This window comes from Cnephaeus nilssonii (assembly GCF_951640355.1).
Source record: "Cnephaeus nilssonii genome assembly, chromosome: 3".
Taxonomy (NCBI): Eukaryota; Metazoa; Chordata; class Mammalia; order Chiroptera; family Vespertilionidae; genus Cnephaeus; species Cnephaeus nilssonii.
In genome coordinates, this window is record NC_137074.1 from 38,341,530 (window position 1) to 38,363,616 (window position 22,087).

At 42.3% G+C, this 22,087-nt stretch overlaps 1 protein-coding gene across 1 annotated transcript in view; it reads left to right on the forward strand.

Annotated features, from left to right (window-relative positions):
* USP13 (ubiquitin specific peptidase 13) overlaps positions 1-15,331 on the forward strand; it is a 110,235-nt gene extending 94,904 nt beyond the window's left edge. The window contains exons 20-21 of the mRNA XM_079766743.1: positions 12,316-12,400; positions 15,090-15,331. Coding sequence (XP_079622869.1) covers positions 12,316-12,400; positions 15,090-15,183 — 179 coding nt within the window. The 3' untranslated portion in view covers positions 15,184-15,331. The remainder of the gene's footprint in view (positions 1-12,315; positions 12,401-15,089) is intronic.
* Positions 15,332-22,087: the final 6,756 nt, after the last annotated feature.

The following is a 22,087-nucleotide window of genomic DNA, read 5'->3' on the forward strand; positions in this document are numbered from 1 at the left end:
AAAAATTATCGTTTGTATTGTTTATTTTTTCTTATCATTAAAAGGATATGTGATAATTTTAGCAACTTGAAAAAAATACAGATGTCTGAAAAGAGGAAAAAGAAATGACTCAACAATCCCACTACCTAGTCATAACCACTGTTAATGTTTTGTGTATATTTTTATACTTTTCTATGCAAATACATAAAAATGAGTATATATATATATGTATGTATATATATATATATATATATATATATATATATATTTAAGAGGATGCATTTTTAAAAATATATTTTTATTGATTTCAGAGAGGAAAGGGGAGAGAGAGAGAGAGAGAGAGAGAGAGAGAGAGAAACATCAATGATGAGAATCATTGATCGGCTGCCTCCTGCATGCCCCTACTGGGGATTAAGCCCACAACCTGGGCATGTGGCCTTGATCAGAATTGAGCCTGGGACCCTTCAGTCCACAGGCCGATGCTCTATCCACTGAGCCAAACAAGCCAGGGCTAAATATGTATATTCATAAACAATATAAATTCTATTCTATACATGTTATTTTATTTCCTGCTTTTCCCCTAATTGTGAGTGTCCATATAAATAAGTTTAGATCATTGAATAGCTATATACGTATATAAAAGCCTAAGCAACTGTTATGACCAGATGATTGGCTGGTAGCTATGACATGCACTGACCACCAGGGGGCAGATGCTTAATGCAGGATCTGCACCCTGGTGGTCAGTGCACTCTCACAGCCAATCTCCCACAGAGGGCCAACCTCCCATGACCCCTCCTCCCAGCCATCCTGCCCTGATCATCCCCTATCGGGACTGGGCGAGACAGCCCCAATAGGCCCGGATCGCCAGCCAGGCCAAGGGACCCCACCCATGCACAAATTCGTGCACCAGGCCTGTAGTATATTAATAACATTTCACTATATAGATGTAACATAATTTATATCCCTAATTTTAGGCCAACTAGTTATCCTATATAATAAAGAGGTAATATGCAAATTGACTGTCACTCCAACACACAAGATGGCTGTCCCCATGTGGTCAAAGATGGCTGCCCCCATGTGGACATAAGATGGCTGCCACAAGATGGCTGGTAGGGGAGGGCAGTTGTGGGCGATCAGGCCACCAGGGGAGGGCAGTTGGGGGGGGACCAGGCCTGCAGGGGAGGGCAGTTGTGGGCAATCAGATCTGCAGGGGAGGGCAGTTGGGGGCAACCAGGTCAGCAGGGGAGAGCAGTTAGGGGTGACCAGGCCGGCAGGGGAAGGCATTTAGGGGTGACCAGGCCAGCAGGGGAGGGCAATTGGGGGCGACCAGGCCTACAGAGGAGGACAGTTAGGGGCGACCAGGCCGGCAGTGGAAGGCAGTTAGGGGTGACCAGGCTGGCAGGGGAGGTCAGTTAGGGGCAATCGGGCCGGCAAGGGAGCAGTTAGGCATCGATCAGGCTGGCAGGGGAGTGGTTAGGGGGTGATCAAGCTGGAGGGCAGAAGTAGTTAGGGGTAAACAGGCAGGCAGGCAGGCAGGGGAGTGGTTGGGAGCCAGCAGTCGTGGATTGTGAGAGGGATGTCCCAGATTGGAGAGGGTGCAAGCTGGGCTGAGGGACATCCCACCCTCCCCCACCCCCACCCCCGTGCACCCATTATATTTTCTAGTTATTTAAATAAAAGATGATTACAGAAAGTTTCAAATAACAAGTTTATTTGTACATTCAGAAGAGGATGGCAGTGATTTTTAAAAATTTTCTTAAGGGATGAGTTCTGTTCACAGAAGTACAACAAACACCTTTTCAATTCCTATCAGGTAATAAACATTTGCTCACATTTAAATTTCTTCCTTTCCTTCTCTAATAAAATTAATGCTGTGGTGAACATTCTTGGGCCCTCATTTGATTATTTCCTTAGGGTAAGTTTCTGGAAGTGAAGTTTGTGAGTAACATCTCAGGTTTTTGAGATGTTTATTATTTTAGCCCCGTGGTTGGCAAACTGCGGCTTGCGAGCCACATGCGGCTCTTTGGCCCCTTGAGTGTGGCTCTTCCACAAAATACAACAGCCTGGGTGAGTCTATTTTGAAGAAGTGGCATTAGAAGAAGTTTAAGTTTAAAAAATTTGGCTCTCAAAAGAAATTTCAATCGTTGTACTGTTGATATTTGGCTCTGTTGACTAATGAGTTTGCCGACCACTGTCTTAGCCCAACAAACACCCTGATGGCTCTCCTGTTCCCCATTGGGCTAGCACTTTTCATAATTTCTTATATCTTTATTGCCTAGTTGCTTTTCTTCTTGTGTTAATCGTGTCTTCATTTCCTTTGGCCCATTTCCCCATTTTTTATTGAGGTTTTTTTTTATTGATTCTTATGAGAGTTTCCTGTATTTTCTGTTAGTTTGGGAATACTGGCACCTTTACAGTATTTGAGTTTTTCTGCCAGAAACATGTTCTTCTTTTCCTTTGATTCATGTTTCCCTTCTCCAGCCTCTGCAAAGTGATGGGGTTTTCTTTATAAACATCCCAACACAATTCTATTTTCTGTGTTACTTACGAATAAGTTTTCCCCCATTATATTTTCTACATTGTTATTGCTGAACTTTGGAAAGTTCCTGATCTTATAATTGGCCATTCTGCAGGATTTGATTAGAATTAATTAACTTGATGGGTTAACTTGGGGAGATGTATATTCTGTGTAGGTAGGTGGTTTACATTCCCAAGACATGGCTTTTTAACTTTTCTTTTTTTTGAGGGGGGTTGGTTGGCGAATTGGTTAAGACAATTTAAAGGTAAGGGTAGTTGGTATTTAGGAGCAAAATGGAGAGCCAAACAGACAGACAGACCGTCAAAGAAACCAAATAAAACCATCAACCTCAGTTTTCAGGCTCTGTTGTAAGTAGCAGGAGTGCTGAGCAATACTTGTCTGAGCAAAAAGGGAAGTATCTGTATCATAAAAGGCCTGTGGTTGTGATGCCATCATGGCGTCAAGACCAACTACCGGACTCACCAGGAGGTGCATTGATGGGTCCCGCCACGGGTGGGACATCTGGAGCGTCGCGGGGCGCCAGCAACGTCCGCGGAGCGTGCGAGGCTTCGCGGGGCGGCGGACATGGCCCCGATGGCAGGTGAGGCCTAAGGGACCCTACACGCACACGGTTTAATCGTGCGCTGGGCCTCTAGTGGTATCATAAAAGCTGGGAAGTCCCAGGGAGACTTGACTCCAGGACTGAAACCCTTTTATCTGAGTGTGCCTCTTGGTTCTGCTTCCTCTGGGTTGGTTCCCGTCTGGGGTGGCTCTCCCTGGTGACCTCAGGATGGCTGCCAGTGCCCCCTACAGCTGTTTCTCCCCAGGCCACTCAGCAAAGGTCCTGAGACCCATACATGTGTCCACCTCTCCCCGGTCACAGGCCCCATACTAGGAACCTGAGGGTGGAGACCTTTTCCTTCCTAGCTTGTGAGTCCTTCAAGCCCTGGTTCAGGTGTGGTCCTGGGCCAGCCGAATCAGCATCACCTCTGACTTGTTAGAAATGTGAATTCTTGGGCCCCACCCAGGCCTACTGGGTTAGATCCTCTGGGAGCCGCCCAGCCATCTGTTTCAGCAGGCCTGCCAAGTGGTTCTAATTCTGTTTAAACCAAAGAAACACACCTTAAAAGCAAGACTAAGGTTACTATTGCCTTAGGAAGGAGTAAAGTGGCTACTGGTCCATCAGGTTAATGATGAAAATAATGACAAGTTTGGTGTTTGAGTTGGAAAAAAGTAACTATTACAAGGACAGGGATTTAATAAGTGCTTGCATCAGATTCTTCCTTGAGGGAATATGTCAATTAAAAATCTCTATTGCCATCTTTTTGCATGAAGAAGTCATGCCATTACAAGAAATTCTTTTATTAAATGTTACCTAATTTACTTAAAAGGGTCAGTGCTGTTAATGCGTGGTGAAACAGTAGCTGGCCTTTACTGAACGCCCTGCTCTAGGCATCTCCTCACTCCTTGCAGCCGGGTAGTCAGATGGTGGCTCCCGCTAGCTAAGTGCCTCCTAGTGGTGGAACCAGCTTGGAATTCAGGTCTGTCTGATTTTGAAGCTTGTGCACTTTCTCCTTTACCCACTATTGAGTCATCTTATTTTATTTATTTATTTATAAAATATATTTTTATTGATTTCAAAGAGGAAGGGAGAGGGAGAGACAGAGATAGAAACATCAATGATGAGAGAGAAGCATTGATTGGCTGCCTCCTGCATGCCCCACACTGAAGATTGAGCCCAAAACCTGGGCATGTGCCCTGAGCAGAATTGAACTGTGACCTCCTGGTTCATAGGTCGACATTCAAACACTGAGCCATGCTGGCCGGGCTTGAATCATCTTATTTTAGATTTTCCATATTGGAATGGAGGCAGGAGTTTATTTATTATTATTATTTTTTTTGTTAATCCTCACAAGAGAATATTTTTTTCCATTGGTTTTTAGGGAGAGTGGAAGAGAGAGGGAAACATCAGTGTGAGAGAAATACATCGATTGGTTGCCTCCTGCATGAGCCCATGAGCCCCTACCAGGTACGTACTCTCGATCGGTACGTACTCTCGATCGGAATCGAACCCGGGACCCTTTGGTCCACAGGCCGACGCTCTATCCACTGAACCAAACTGGCTAGGGCGGCAGGAGTTTATTTTTGAAAAGGCTCTATTTGTCATCATTTTAGGGCTGGCACCTACCTTTCTGTTGTATTTTTTAAAATTTCAAAAAAGTGGAAAATCAGTCTGACCTATCTGGGCTTCTGCCATTTGCAAAATCATTTCTGTTTCTGTGTTGCACTTGATGAGCATTTATTTTTTTTAAAAAAAGAACTGACTGCCAATGTAATTACAATGTGATTAGGCTGTGATTACTCAAACCTGCCCTGGCTCCTTCAAGCTCATCACGAGTGGTTCAGACTTCTCCTGCCGCAGCTGAGATTTTCCAGCTAGGGAAGCCGAGAGACAGCTGCCTTAACCTGTTATTGATTTACCCAAATCCCTTCTCTTTTGGGGAACTCAGACGTTTTCTAAATCAAGCTGTTCGGGGAAGAAGTTATTTGCAGATATAGAGTGTTTATGAGTCAAATGTTAGTCAACTGGAGATGCTGTTTTCCCCTTTGTTGTACGGAGGGAGTTAGGGGTGGGTAATGCCAAAATTATCCAAGTTAGGAAGATTCAGTTGGATAACTCAGTTTGAGTTTCTCACCAGAAGGCTGCAGAGTCCTGGGGTCTTGGTGGTTATTTGAAGGAATCTTTTGGTGTTTCTGTATTCTGAGCCTTCCCTGTAGACCGATTGATGTGTTTCACCCTAAAGAGATATTGCTGCTCTTTAAATCAATGGTCTATACAATAGAAATTCATTTAATTGCACTCCCGAATCTAGAGCTGCTTTTGTTCATTATGTGTTGTTGAACTACGATTTTCAAAGAGGTAAAGTCATGACTCTCAGGTACATATAAACTGAACACATTTCAGATTTTCTTTGACGCATTAATTAATGAGGGAAGCAGTTAGATGTTATTATGGATTCAAAAACATCTGAAAAGCTATTGAGCCCTGGCCAATTTGGCTCAGTGGATAGAGTTTTGGCCCACAGACTGAAGTGTCCTAGGTTTGATTCCGGCCAATGGCACATACCTCAGTTGCAGGTTTGATCCCCAGCCCTAGTTAGGAGGCAACCAATTGATGTGTCTCACATAGATGTTTCTCTCTCTATGTCTCTCCCGCTTCCTTCCACTCTCTCTAAAAAAAATCAATGGAAAAATATCCTCGAGTGAGGGTTAACAAAAATAAATAAATAAATAAATAAATAAATAAATAAATAAATAAATAAAATTGATTGCTGAGTTAGATATAAAATTAGTGTCTACTAGGACCATAAACCCTTGAGGTTCTATTTTACTGAACAGATTATTTTTGTTTCTTTACCAGCAAAGATCTACAAGTTAAGTAACTTTATTAACTCTGGGACCTTTAATCAGCAGTAAGCAGTGAGATGAACTAAGTTCTTTCCACCAGACCAGGGCCAACAAATCTTTTTTTTTTTCTTTTACAGATTATAATAAATGTTTCAGGCTTTATGGGCCATACCCGTATTATCTCATCTTTTTTTCCCCTCGTTCTTCCCTTTCTCCTTGGCAGTACAAAAATAGGCGGTGGGCTGGATTTGGCCTATGGGTCATGGTAGTATGCTGGTCCCTCCCCTAGATAACCCTGGGGAGACTATTTATCCATATGACATGAAAGAACATGCTGTCTACCCCTTCTACTTGCCACGCTTCATGTATGTTTTTTTCTGACGGTGCTTTTTCAAAGAATAAAATCAGAGGATAATTGATATGTTGGGCAGGGGTGGTGGTAGAAAATTTTGACATTAAAAAATTCTTTACATTAGAAAGGTTGGGAACATTTTTTTTATTTTATTTCTTTATTGATTAAGGTGTCACATATTTGTCCTCATCCCCCCATTCCCATCCCCCACCCCACCCCCCTGTTGTCCTTAACCATTGGTTAGGCTTGTATGCATGCACACAAGTCCTTTGGTTGATCTCTCCCCCCTACCCCCACCCTCCCCCACCCTCCCTCTGAGGCCCGACAGTCCCATCGATGCCTCCTTGTTTCTGGGTCTGTTCTTGTTCATCAGTCTATGTTGTTCATCATTTCCCCTAGATGAGTGAGATCATGTGTTACTAGAAATATACTTATAAGAACCGAATGTGAGACGAGCAATAATAGTTATGCTGACAGGCAAATGAATCAGTCTGTAGTGAGTTTCTTTCTGGACCAACAGTTCTTTTGAGACCCAATTTCAATGTCCACCAGTTCCTTATGTGTACATGTCGGCACTGACTTTTCAGCTCTGGATGGTGGACAAATGGTGGTAATGCAGGTCCGACTCCCTCTGGTTTGGTCTCGCCTGGACCCAGGGGCGCGGCTTCACCCGGACTCAGGGGCGCGCGGCCTCACCCGGACCTGGGACCCAGCATCACCCGGGCCCCGGGGCGCGTGGCCTCACCCGGACCCAGGGGCGTGCGGCCTCACCCGGACCCAGGGGCGCGTGGCCTCACCCGGATCCAGGGGCGCGTGGCCTCTCCCGGACCCAGGGGCGCGGCCTCACCCAGACCCGGGACCCAGCCTCACCCGGATCCAGGGGCGCACGGCCTCACCTGGACCCAGGGGCGGGAACATTTTCTTAGTTCAAAAAAGGACAAGTTTTGTTGGGAGAGGGAAGTAGGGAGGAAGGATGCTAGTTTCAGACACTGTTTAATTCTGGCTGTTTAGAGGGACACTGTTTGCCCGATATTGGACACAGTGGTTTAGGCCAGTGGTCGGCAAACTCATTAGTCAACAGAGCCAAATATCAACAGTACAACGATTGAAATTTCTTTTGAGAGCCAAATTTTTTAAACTTAAACTTCTTCTAACGCCACTTCTTCAAAACAGACTCGCCCAGGCCATTGTATTTTGTGGAAGAGCCACACTCAAGGGGCCAAAGAGCCGCAGGTGGCTTGCGAGCCGCAGTTTGCCAATGACGGGTTTAGGCAGTTTTTTTCTACTTCTGGTACTTTGAAAAATTCTCTGTTGAAAGTTAGCATTTTCAAAACGATTCACCTTGTTTTACACTGCCTTTTCTATCTGTGTGATAAAAAGGGTGTGTACATTTTGGGGGGAGTGTGTGACATAATGCTGTTTTTTTTAGAAGGGGTCCTTTGGGAACTTGGAAAATAATCAGCAGGAACTTCCTTCTCTGGTTTACCTTGACTTCTCTTTGGAAACAAATATTAATTGAGGTTCCCCCCACCCCTCCCCTCTTTTCACCTTTTGAGCTTTTACAAATGTGTTGTGAGTGATTCTCTCTTGCTGTTTTTTTCCTAGCAGGAGGTCTTGAATAATGCATGGGGTGGGTGTTTATATTGATAAACATGGTTAATTTTAATTGTAGGACTAAGATTTATGCTCATCTTTTTTAAAAATTAATTAATTATTTAAAAAATATATATTTTTTATTGATTTCAGAGAGGAAGGGAGAAGGAGAGAGAGAGAAACATCAGTGATGAGAGAGAATCATTGATTGGCTGCCTCCTCCATGTCCCCCACTGGGAATCTAGCCTACAGCCCAGGTATGTGCCCTGACAGGGAATGGAACCGTGACCTCCTGATTCATAGGTCAACACTGAACCACTGAACCACGCTGGCTGGGCTTTAATTTGTTTTTTATGGTTCTGAGTATACAGGTGAATTGTTTTTAACCAAAGAGGGAAAAAAATTCCTTTGAGAACTTAATGACATGGGTGTATTGGGTGTGTGGATTTATCTTTTTCTGTATATCTATTTGTTTTGTCAACCCATTGGCTGTGTTGATGTCTCAGTAGTGTTTTATTGATGTGACCCTGGGTAATGGTGGGAAATGCCCATTTAAATTCTCTGATGAATTATTTTAGTCATTATTTTGGAGGACAGTTCCTTGGGGTGGGGAGCCTGGTTGGGGTATCGTGTCCTCTCTTTATTTCATGAAAATTCTAAGACAGCAGCTGCATTTTGGGAGACTAGGACTGTATCTCTCAAACTGAAGATTTGGAATTAGATGTAGGCTTATTCAAAAAGAGCTTTAAAAACCAACCAGGGTCAAGAAAGATGAAAAGGTCTGAGCCCACACCCTCTCTTTCTTATTGGGGTAGGAGTGGGTTCTTAGTATTGGGGGTGGGCAAAAGGGAAGGCAGAGCATGGTAGAGTTCCTTGATCACTATTTCAAAAATTATGTGCCAGGCAAAATGGTTGTCATTCACAACTGTTTTTGGCTGGTTTCTGGTTTCAAACCTCGGATATTTTTGGTTATTAGTTGATGTGACAGCTAGTTAATGGTAGGAAAGGCAATCTCCTCTGATTCCTTTCTCTTTTAAGTAATTATTTTACTAATTTATACTCCAATTTATACTTAGGTTGGTGGATTATAAAAATGTATACAATACAAGGTGATATAAAAATAAATGAAGAAGTAGAGTCATTCCTTCATTCACTCATTTATTTATTCATTCAACACATACTTTTTAAAAAATATATATATTTTATTGATTTTTTACAGAGAGGAAGAGAGAGGAATAGAGAGTTAGAAACATTGATGAGAGAGAAACATCGATCAGCTGCCTCCTGCACACCCCCTGCTGGGGATGTGCCCGCAACCAAGGTACTTCCCCTTGACTGGAATCGAACCCGGGATCCTTGAGTCCGCAGGCCGACGCTCCATCCACTGAGCCAAACCGGTTTTGGCCAACACATACTTATTAAGTGCCTTCTGCATGCTAAGCACTGTTCCCTGTACCTAGAATATTTTAGTAAACAAAACAGACACACTTCTCATCATTGTGGAGCTGTATTTTAGCCTGGGGTAAAAGGATATAGACAGTAAATAAATGCCCACGTAATATGTGACTTGGCAGGTGTTACTTTGTGCTACATGGACAACAGTAAACCAGGTCAGGGATGAGGGTGGGAGTTAAAGAGAGAGTCACTCTTTTATAAGTTGGCTCAGGAAGTCTCTCTGATGTGACATTTGATCTGAGACCTTGAGGAGGTGTGGGTTGAGTCATGTGACAGCTGCGAGAAGAGTTTCAGATAGAGGGAACAATGAGTGTAGAGCAAGCATGTCAAACTCGCATGCGGCCCACAACGAATATTTTTGAGGCCAGGCCAATATAACAGTATTTAAGAAATGTTTTAATAAAAATTTCCTAACTTAATTTTTACAATATCCTGTTATATTTAATTATTAATAATGAACTACAATGTTTGCTAATGATTGATTACTATAATTGTGTTGCATTCATTTCCCTTATGCGCCTTACGCACAGGTGCACCATTTCTCTTTAGCAGCCGATTGCCACGTCATTAGTCTTGTACTTACTTGTTTGGTGTGTGAAACAGGAAATATTTCACTTTCAGAGAACAAGAAAAATTTGCATTACGCATATTAATTTGTGCAGTTATTCAGTGTCTGATAAGTTAATATTCAAGAAAAAATATTAATTTTTATTAAAATATTCTATTATTTTATGTTAATGATTACTCATTTATTTCAGCCCTTTGTATTCAGCATGTCTCTACTGAAATAAACCTACCATTCTATGGAAATTGAAGCTTTTGTTTTTTTGTGTGGCCCACATAAACTTAAACCTTGTTTATTTGGCCCATGTTAGCCTTTGAGTTTGACATGCTTGGTGTAGAGGCTTGAGGGATGGAGCATACTGGGTGGATGTGAGGAGCAACTAGGAGGCCGGAGTAGCCGGAATAGCTGGAGTAGCTGGAATGGGAGAGAGTGTGAGGAGTGGGGAGAAGGAGGGGTCTCACAGGCTACTGTAAGAGTAAAATTTCACTCTGAGGTATAGAACACCATGGGAAGTTCTCTGACAGTAATAACTACAATTTGAATTCCAATTTAAGACTCTGATAGCTGTACTGAGAAGAATTGTAGGGGCAAGGAAGGAAGTAGGGACCCCAGTTAGGAGGCTCTTGTGAAAATTCAGAAGAGAGATGATGGTGACTTGCTTGGATTCAGGGGTTCCTACTGAAGGTGATAAGAAGTGGTTGGATTCTGGATATATATTGAAGGAAATGCTGACAGGATTTGCTAATGGATTGGGTGTGTGTAAAGTGTGAGAGAGAAGTTAGGATTTTGTCCTCAGTTATTGGAAGAATGGAATCATCATTGACAGAGACAGCTGAGGCTGAGGAGAAAATGTTCAACAAACTAGGAATGAAAGGGAACTTCCTCAACATGGTAAAAAGCATCTACAGCTCACATCTTACTTAATGGTAAAGACTGACTGCTTTTCCCCTAGGTCAGGAACAAGACGAGGATGTCCACTCTTGACATTCCACTTAGCATTATAACAGGAGGTTCTAGCCAAGGCAGTGAGGCCAGAAAGAGAAATGAAAAGCATCCAGATTAACAAGGAAGAAACTATCTCTATTGCAGATAACATAATTGTGTATGTAGAAAATTCGAAGGAATCCACTAAAACACTATTAGAACTACTAATGTAGGAACAAGACCCATCTACAAAATTCAGTTGTATCTTCTTGCATTAGCAATGAACATTCTGGAAATTAAGAAAATAATTCCATTTAAGGCCATAAGACTGGATAAATCGGGACAGGGAAAAGCAAGTTCTGAGGTCATCACCACTGAGAGGTCAGGGAAATGAGGAGACAGTGAGGCAGCTGGACAGCCAAGAGAGGGTTGTATCCTGGGGGCGAATATTTGAGGAAGAAGGAGGTGATCAGCTGTGTGTGATGTGCTGAAGAGTGAGTAAGCTGAGTGGGGATTCACAGCTCAGTAAGGGATGAGCATGGGAGAATGGGAGAGGGAGGGGTAGGGCAGAGATCTGCCTAGACAAATACTTTGAAAAAATGCAATAAAGATTGAGTACTAGACAAATGAATATGCAAGACCATTTTTTCCCTTATTAGATTCCACAGACATGAATATTCTCAAATCATCATGAAAGGATGCAAACACTCAATTTCTGTAATTGGTAGCAGTCTGCGAATGGACTGGTACTTGTCCGTGGAACCCACTCTGTTGTGTAGGTCTGGGTTTGGCCAGGGGAGCAGGAGCTGAAGTTCATTCAACGTGGATTTGACACAGAATCCTGTATCAAATGGCAGGAGGTACTGAGAAATGTCAGAGAAAAAAAAATCAGTTTCACCCTCTAAGAGGCTATCTATCTCCTTGTTCAGAAAGCATGAAACCTGAATTTTGGTCCCATATAGTTTATAATCATGAGCAAGTCAGAAATCACAAGAAGCATATTCCAAAGCATTGTCCCTTCCTATGAATGGTAATAGCTGTCTGCTGTCTTCCCTACAGTCCTGACATTTGTATGGTATTTTATTCTGAATTGTTCATTTAAGTCTCGTCCAACCTTGTGAAGTGGGTGGGTTTTTCATCTTTGTGAAGAAATGGGCCTAGAGAGATGGGACAGCCCCTCTGCCCTCAGGCTGCTTGAATGTGAGAGAGCCAGTTCTACTCTCTTACACCCGCGGATTTGCCACCAGGTTGGCTGCAAGATTTGTATAGCCCTTCCAGATACGAATTTAATGTCAGCTGTACGTTGATGGTTGATGTCCCACTTTGTTATGACTTTGAAGGTTGAATTTGGTGTCACTTTGGGTGAGTTTGTGGGTGAATGGGTATAGCAAGGTAAGTAGACTTTGTCTTTCAATTTAAACAGTTGCTGGATTACACAATCATTGGCTTTAAATTCTGGTCAGTAGTGCTGTTGGTTTCTAGAAATGCTGCCTGGTGACTGTGTTGTTTCCTCTTTCACAGTGTACGAATTATTTGCATTCATCAGTCACATGGGAACATCTACAATGAGTGGCCATTATGTTTGCCATATTAAAAAGGAAGGAAGGTGAGTCTTTTTAGAAGGTAAAGATATATGTATTTTATTGAGCGCTAGGCACTGTACTAGGTGCTTCATATGTTATCACATGTGCCTTTCACAATGGTCTTGTAGGATATACTCTTAAAACCATTTAAGACACTGAGGCTCAGGGAGTCCAAATAGCTTGATCTTAGCTAGTAAGTTGTTGTGTCAGAGCTGGTATCCAAAGCCCACTCTCAACCATCATGCCATCATACCAAGGTAACTTTCCACAATAAAGATGCATCCTACAGCAGAATGTATGTCATATTTGAAACCTCCATAGGATTGCCAAATTAAGCAAATAAATAAATAATAATAATAAAGGAAAACCTTATTAAATTTGAATTTCAGGTAAAAGTAAGTGAATTACTTTTTGAATAAGTGAATTACTCAAATATTGCACGAGACATACTTATACTAAAATATAATTTGCAGATCTGACAGGGTATCCTGTGTTTTTTTCTGGCAACACCGAGCGGTCAGTGTCTTGCTTTATTGCAACCTTGCAGTAGGCCTAGTGGCGTCTTACGTAGAATTGTTAGGTGTGTGGTGAACTGGGAATGACACAGATTGGGATGTGAGGCTGCACCTGTCTTCAGAACCCTTTCACTGGGCCAGGTCCCTGCAGGCTCCTCTGGTTTCCTCCCAGGAGCTCCCCACTGAGTGGCCTGGGGGTTGGCCCTCCTGCTCAAGGCAGTGCTTGACCTCTCACCTCAGGCCTCGCACTGCAGCAGTGACCAGTTCCCACCCAGCATCGATTGTGTTCCTTTTTGCTGTATCTTTTGGTCTTGTTTCCACCTGATTCATAAAATAGTTGAGTACAGAGACTTGATTTATAGTGAATTCCTTTTATCACCCAACCTGATAGCTTTTTTAAAAATGCTTAAGAGAAATCGTTTAATTGTAATTTAAAAAACAATAAAATTCATCATAGGAGTTGGTACGATATAAACACATACAAAAATATGTCATCTGGAAGCCTAGGGATAATCATTGTCTATATTTGGATATATTTCTCTTTGTTTTATTGTTTTCATTGGGAGAGGGTATGTAAGTCTATACACACACATACTACATATAACTATGCATATGTATTTATAACATTTCTAAGAGTTTAATGTACACAACAGATACAATTTTGTAACTTGCTTTTTCTCACTTTGTATTATATTGTGATTATTTTCTCAATTTAGCAAATATTCTTTGAAAACATTTTAATAGTTGTATATTATTCACTGCCTGGCTAATTTGCTTCTGATTTTTAGTTAGTTTTATACCTAAGGCTGAAACAAACACTATCTGTACTAATGAAAAAGTAATATGCAGCCCTAACTGATTTGGCTCAGTGGATAGAGCATTGGCCTGAGGACTGAAAGGTCCCAGGTTTGATTCCGGTCAAGGGCATGTACCTTGGTTGTGGGCACATCCCCAGTAGGAGGTGTGCAGGAGGCAGCTGATCGATGTTTCTCTCTCATCAATGTTTCTAACTCTCTATCTCTCTCCCTTCCTCTCAGTAAAAAATCAATAAAATATATTTATAGAAAAAAAAAGAGTAATATGCAAATTGGTCAGAACGCCCTCACAGTAACGACCGAATAGCAGGCTGTGTGGGGCGACAAGGCTGGCAGGGGGGTTCTTGAGGGATGACCAAACAACTGAACAGCAGGCTGTGTGGGGTGACCAGGCCGGCAGGGGGGTTAGTGAGGGACGACCAAATGACTGAACAGCAGGCTGCGTGGGGTGACCAGGCTGGCAGGGGAGGCAGTGAGGGGTGACCAGGCCAGCATGGGGGGCAGTTGGGGGCAACAAGGCCAGCAGAGGGGGGCAGTTGGGGGCAACTAGACCAGCAGGGGGCAGTTGGGGGCAACCAGGCTGGCAGGGGGGCAGTTGGCGGCAACCAGGCCAGCAGGAGGGGACAGTTAGGGGCGATCAGGCTGACAGGCAGAGGAGGTTAGGGGCGATCAGGCAGGCAGGCAGGTGAACAGTTAGGATCCAGTGGCCCCGGATTGGAGAGGGTGCAGCTGAGCTGAGGGGACCCCCCCCCCCCGAATTTTGTGCACTGGGCCTCTAGTTATACATAATTCTTTGACTCAATTGTTTTTTGTTGTTGTTTTTTTAAAGAAACAGTTTATTTTTTATTTTATTTCATTTTTTAAATATATTTTTATTTATTTCAGAGAGGAAGAGAGAGGGAGAGAGATAGAAACATCAATGATGAGAGAGAATCATTGATTGGCTGCTTCCTGCATGCCTCGTACTAGGGATCGAGCCTGCTACCCGGACATGTGCCCTTGACCAGATTTGAACCTGGGATCCTTCAGTCCTCAGGCCAACACTCTATCCACTGAGCCAAACCGGTTAGGGCTCAGTTGTTTTTCATTTAACTCAATTTTTGAGGTTATTTATGGATTTCTGCAAAAAAAAAAAAAAATTATGAGATCAAAGGATTTAAAATGTTTAGAGGCTCTTTTAGTAACTACTTTTTGATTGAGCTTGAGACTTAAAAAACAATTGTAATTTCCCACCAGCATTCTATTCCCTTTTATATAACAAACTTGAGTTTGGTTATCTTAAAACATCTTGATTCTTTTATGCATGGCGCAGTAACTTTTCTTCTGCAAAGTTTCCCGGAATTGACTTAAATCCATCAAATGCTTCTGTGTTTTGTTTTCAGATGGGTGATCTACAATGACCACAGAGTGTGTGCCTCAGAAAGGCCCCCTAAAGACCTGGGCTACATGTACTTTTACCGAAGGATACCAAGCTAAAACTCAGATGTACAAATCGGCGAGAAGCCATACGCCTTTTTAATTTGCCAAAAAAAATAAAAAATAAAAAAATAAAAAAAAGAAGTTGGGACAGCCAGACATAAAGGAATACTTGGGGGTATTTATAGTTTATTTAAAGAACATCATTTGACGCCTTCTGAAATAGAACTGGGAAGACATTTCTATTAGCAATGATACACTACTGTAGATAGTTTTTCTTTTTATAAATGTTCAAGGAGAGAATGATTAAAAAAAGAAAAGTGTTCCTATTGCTGGTAGGGAATCTGCCACTGGCACGTCAAAGACAGGAATGTGCCACCAATCCTTAATTTTGCTTTGGGGGATCAGTGGTATGGCCCCACCCACAATGAATGAAAAGCCCACTTTTGTTTCATAGCAAAAACCAGTAACTGGGCTGGGCTTTATTTGTGACATACTTTGTTCATTCAGTACAATAATTTCTGACCTATCTGTGTATAGTAAATTAGAGCATCTGCAATGAAATGTTTTTAATTTAATCCCATCACAATTCAGAACACAACTGTGCGAATGTGTGCGAGACTGAGACTGAGAGTGTCAACGAGGAAATCTGTGGTGGGTTGGTTTGGAAAGGTTAAAACAGTTGGCGTTAAGCATAGCTGGGAAAAGCAAGTACATCCTTTAAAGAAACCATAACTCAGGAACAGTTGAAAAAATTAGTTCCCGGCTTACATTTTCAGGCATACAATGGACAGAGTTGTCCCTTTAAGCGCTGTCAGGAATTCACTTGGGTGTGCGACATTTGGTGGTGTACTGCCAGATGCCAGATGCCGAGAGCGGCACAATATTATTCTTTGCCAAAGGTAGATGGATTCTGTGTGTCAGCAGCCCTTCCCTCTAAGGAATAGTGTGTATTTTTAGCTGATCGCTTCTTACCATCACATATGACAACTCTTTGGAATCATGTTAAGTGCCCCAAATTAGTCTGTGGTTTTCTCCCCCCTGAGCTCTTTGCCTGCCTCCATTTCTACGTTTTCTGGGGCCAGAGTCTCACCTCTGCCCTTTCTTGGCTAACACCTCCTGACTTGCCTTCACTGCTTATCTGCTGCCACCAACAATGCGATCTTGGGCACACCCACGGGTTCAGGTGCAAAGAAACCTGGCATGACGTTGTGAAAGGCCAGCGTTTCCATGTGGTACTTCAGCACGTTAATGGCAGCGAAGGATTAGAATGTCAGATGGGATGGAAAAGTGGAAGGCTAGTGCCCTAGAATTCTTCTGCTGCTCTGCACCAAGGTCCAGTCTCTCTGGAGTTTCTATTTCCGATTATTCAGTCAAATGAAAAAGGATTTGTTGCTGTCCGCTTGACATGCCTTTGATTGGTAGAAAGGATCTTTTTAGAAACTGGAGGAAGATAAAATAGAACCAGTTGGGTGAAACACAGCACAGACAGTGGATTATGACCCGGGAGCTATGAGTTGTCAGGATTTGGTTATGATGGGGCCTGTCCCACAGAGATCTGTGAGCACCCGGCACAGAGCCCAAGGGCGGGTCCCGGAGCCTGGGGGGCTGCCTTTAGTGGGGCTCATCCCTCATCCTCCCTGTGCCTCACTCTCTTTGTCTGCACCATGGCATGATGACATCTGCTCTCTTTTTCCCACTTTGCTTGGAAGACATGGTGAGATTGGATACCTTGAATCTTTAAAGAGCAGCAGGGGGTGTGCCATGGGGGGTCCTAGTGGAGTATGTTCCCTCCTCTCTCATCCGATGTTTTCTTCAGTTTGGGAACAAATGAGATTGGCATGAGGAGGGAGCTCATGGTGCAGTCATTCTCTACGAAACTCTGCCCACTGGGGTCATATTTAATGCGACTCGGACTCCGTTGCACGAGTCCTTGACTCCCGTAGAAATTCCCATGCTCAGCAACCTTACAAAGTCTGGTCTCCTTAAGGCTGAGTGAGTATCCTGGAATAATGATGCCAGACACACCAAAAATGACGGGTTTTCATGCTATTACAAAGCAAAGGCCTTTTTGGGGTGGGGGCGTGATTAAGGATTTGGATTAAAATGTGGACAAAGATAGCATGTGTATTTTGCACAAAATAAAAATTTTATAATAAAACCTTGCAAAATGGATGGTATAAAATCAGTATAGAAAATTATAAGCTATACAATATTGAATTAATTAAGTAGAAAAATTAATTTAGCCCTTTTTGATGCCTAAACATACTGTAAAAAAAAAAGTAATATGGCTGCCTTTTTTTTCTGCCTCAAAAAACAAAGGGCTATTTCTACAAGGCCAAGTTTTGTATATGTGCTATTCTTCATTTCAGAAGGAAAATTGGGGAAAAACTGGAGCAAATAATGAGTTTCTTTCTGCTTAAAAAATGTATTTATATGTATTCCTTTAATATATATAAGGCAGGTTCCCCTGGAATAAAAGTCTGGAACATACTGCTTAATTTTACACATGTATGTAGATGAAATTATTTGTAACTGAAAACTGGAATCATGTATGGGTTTTGTCAATTGATTATCAGCCTGTTAGGAGTCCTCTGTGTGAGGTGTGGTGGTATAATTGTGAAATTCTTACTGTGTGTGGGTGCACGTGTGAGAGAGCCCCTTTTCCTGTAAATATCTTTTGATATCCATTTGTGTAAAATCCCAATGAATGTGTCTTTGGAAAATATAATGTATCAAAGTTTTTATTTTGTCAATTGATCGAAATGCCAATATAACTAATTAGAAATCCGGTTTGGTTCAAATTGGGGTATTTTTTTTAAAGGGAAAAATAGTATACAGAATGTACTATTGGAAGAATCACATTTGAATGCTGTTTAACATCAGCATTGCTTCAATATTTTGACTTAGCTGTTTCCTCCCACCTACAAGAGAATGTGCCTGACCTTCCCCGGGGCTTGCTGTGGGCTGCGGGAGGTCTAGTGTAAGTAGTGGGAGCCTGGGACTCCCAACACCATTTATTCCCCTGAGACCTGCAGGGGATGGAGCCGCACCTGCAGTTCACGGTGAGGGCTCCTGGGTTTGCAGCCTGACTCCGCCTCTCAGTGTGATGGGGCCAAGTCACTACCTCCCTGGGCCTTTTTCTTTAAAATGAGTGGATTAGACCAGATAAGCTCAGAAGTCCCTCCCTGTCCTAACAGTTGGTTCTATTTTTATTTTTCTCTTGTTACTACTGAGATCAGACTGTGAGATATGATGATCACACAGGTTAGATATTATGTTTTTGATTTGTTACAGCTTACCCACCGCAGCTTAGAACCGATCTCATTTTTAGTGTCCCTACCCTGGCTTCTGTTCCCGCTTTCTTTGGTAAGTTTCCCATTTTCCCACCGTTCTTGAAACTCTCCACTTTCCAGTTTATGAGGTACTTTGTTACTCTCCCTCTCAAAAATGAAAAAAATTATTTAGAATACTTCCTGCTCCACAAAACCTCAGAACTACCTTCAGCTAAATCTGTCACATTTATACAATATTTCCTTTAAAAAAATATTTTTATTGACTTTAGAGAGGAAGGGAGAGAGAGACAGATAGAGAGAGAGAGAGAGAGAGAAACATCAAAGTTGAGAGAGAATCATTGATCAGCTGACTCCTGCACGCCCCCACACTGGGGATCCAGCCTAGGCATGTGCCCTGACCGGGAATTGAACCCTGACCTCCTGCTTCATAGGTTGCCGCTCAATCAGTGAGCCATGCCAGCTGGGCTATACAGGTTATTTTCTTATTCTAATTCAGTTCTAGCTGTGATCCCCAAATAAGTACTAAGAAAGTTGTCTACCACAGAAAGATGTGTTTTTCATCTCGTAGGACCACCGTTGCTAAGTTACATTATCTGTGGGGAGATGACAGGTGACAGGGGCAGGACCAGGGGATAGGATTAGGTAAAGTGTGATTCTGTCCTTTACCTTAGGGCAGAAATCCTAGGTTACAGAACAAGGGCCTGTCTGAGATTGTCTAAGCTGGTGATATGATTACCACACCATGGCCCAGAGATTCCCTACTCAGTAAGTCATCCCCAGAGTTTGTATTAATATTCTCTAGACCTGCGCTGTCCAGTCCAGTAGCCAATAGTCATATGTGGCTAATGAATGGCCTCTTGAAAGTTGGCTTGTCTGAACTGAGCCTGTGCTGTGCATATAAAATGCACATCACATTTTGAAGCCTTGCTACCAAAAAAAAAAAAAAGAAAAAGAAAAAGAAAAAGGGAATGTAAAATATTTTATCAATATTTTATAGTGATTACATGCTGAAATGACAATATTTTAGATATATTAAATAAGATAGGAAAATTTAACTTTTTCCTTTTTATCTTTTTGAATGTGGCTACCAAAATATTTAAAATTAGACACGTGACTCTCATTCTTCTATTGGGCAGTGCTAATCTAGAGCTAGATGGTGTGGGGTAGGCAGCGCCCTGCCTTAGGTATGGAAGGTAATTCTCCGAAACATCTAGACAGAAGCAACATGAACATTTTTGCTGGAGTCAGGAGCACCGTGAGGCATAGAATGCCTTCCAGAAAGCAGAAGATTTTTCTGTGTAAAAAAACCCAATATGTATAAGACCCCAATTAAAAGACAAAAGCAAATGAGCCCCAAACCCTGTTCCTTTGCTTTGCCTAGGAGCCTCTAACTTCGGATTTATTTTTCAAGCAACTGCCAGGTGCCAACGATGTCAGCCACAGGAGGGAGCTGGGCGTGTTTGTTTCTCTTTAGGCAACATTCTCTTGTGGTTTCCCCTCCCCAGGTATAGTTCAGTCTGTTCGGAGCCGGGCGTGGAGATACTGTGTAAATCTTGCCGCCCCAGACTCACTGCTCCTCTCAGCCTCGGCAGAGCAGGTTTCGATGTTGGCTCTCGAAAGCGTTTGTATTTATTTTATTTTGCACTAGTCACAGTTGGTGTTTAAACTATCTCAGATGTTTTGGGAGAGTATTTGCCTGTGATGGAAAGGGAGATGGATGATTTGTTGCTTCACTTGTTTTAAGATTAAAAGCTATTCTCACAATCTGAGGTCCCTTGATGACTCTTTTTTTCTTCCTTTTGCAAAATGCCAAGGAAACGAATTCTCCTCTTTGTAGGTTCTCACCCATCAGTGGAACAGGTAACTTGAGACAGTGACTAATTTCATTTCCTTTTAGGGTTTCTTCGTGTGGGCACCCAGGGTGCCTGGTCCCCGTCAACACTGGAACATCTGTGGAGGAGGGAGGAGCCAAGGCAGGAAGGAGTCTGGTGTCCTTTAGACTCTCTCTACTGACATGTCTAGTTGAATATTGGGGTCAATCGAGACCTTTCTGTGGTTCCCTGACTCTCAGTTTGCTGATGGCTTCCTTAAGGCAGCAGAATCTACACTAGTTGCATCAGTAGATTCCAGCATTTCTATGACGCCACCTTTCTAGGTTGTATAAATTTCCCATGGCTGCTGTAACAAATGGCCACAAAATTAGTGGTTGGGGGATGGTGGACAAGATGATCAGGAGTCCAGCTGGGGACCTGTTGAGTTTGAAATGCTCACCAGACCTCTATTTGATGTTGAGTAGGAAGCTGAATATACAACTCTGGATTTTGAGAGAAGTTTCCTCTGCCCGGCATGTTCCTTCCCCAGAAATAAAAACGTTTTGAATGATGCAAGGGCTTGGGAGAGGAGCCACATTCACCACTAAGTAGATGGACTTTTTACCTCATATAGGATAGCAGTGAGGCAGGAAAGAGAGACACCCAGCTTGATTTTACAGAGGAGAAAACGGGATTCCACCAAGTGCTGCCTCAGTTCAATAGAGGGGGTAGTGAAGAGGGAGAAGGGGTGCTTTGGTCTCTTGGTGTAGTCAGTCTTCATCTGAGCCAGCTGTTCCTTCCATCCCAACCTCACCACTCAAGGACTTTAGTTAGTAAACGTTTCAGGAACACAGAAACTTCCGTCTCAATGGCATCTCTCCCCTGCTGGGGAGGCGGGGGGTGGGGTGGGGGGAGAGGGGGGATTTAAGAAGACCTCCTATGATCTCCCACCCTTAGGGCATCTCCTGAGGTCTCCCCAGCTCACAGTCTTAACCGCCCTGGATTCCTTTCTCCCTGAACACATACCAAGCTCATTCCTACCTTGGCATTTTGCCCTAGCTGTTGGCTCTGCCAGGAGTGCTTATGCCCAGCTCCACTCAGCAGGCTTCTTGCCATTCAAATCTCAGTCCAAATGTCAGCCAAGAGGAACATTTCCTGACCGCCTATAGATAACACCTTCTATGTCTCATTCTTCTAGCACTTCGTAGAACATAACATTGTTTTTTTTTATTAAAGTATATGTTGATCCCTCACAGAAATCTGAATTCTTCAAGTGCAAGTTTGATTTAATTTACTTAACCCCTGTCCTGCACTAAAACAGTACCTGTGCATAGTAGGTGCTCAAATATTTACTGAATGACCAAAAAAAAAAAAAAAAAAAAAAAGACCCTAAAACAGAAATATATTTTAATGCTTTTATTCTAAAAAAAAAAAAAAAAAAATCACAAAATCCAAGTTTAGGTTAAATAATATTTTAGTCTTAAAAAATTAACAAGATTTTAAAGTTTTTGTTTCATATCTAAAAATGCATTCCTGATTTCCAGTTAACTCATGCAAAATCATATGTTAGTGATATTCCACAAAAGGACCTTTTAACCAGTAGTAAAAATGGATTCTACTTGAATTGAAGCAATTCTGATCCCCAAATCTCATTTTGAAAGATTTCGGAAAAGATTTTGGAGCCACAAAGTTTATTTGAAAACATAATTTAAAATTACCCAAATATAAATACAATTTAATGATGTGAAAAAGGGAAGGCATGCTTCCAATAACAGTACAAAAATACTACCTTAATCTTGGTACTTTAGAAATTATAAGCCAACTGAGTAAATTAAACACATCAATATAATAGGTTAT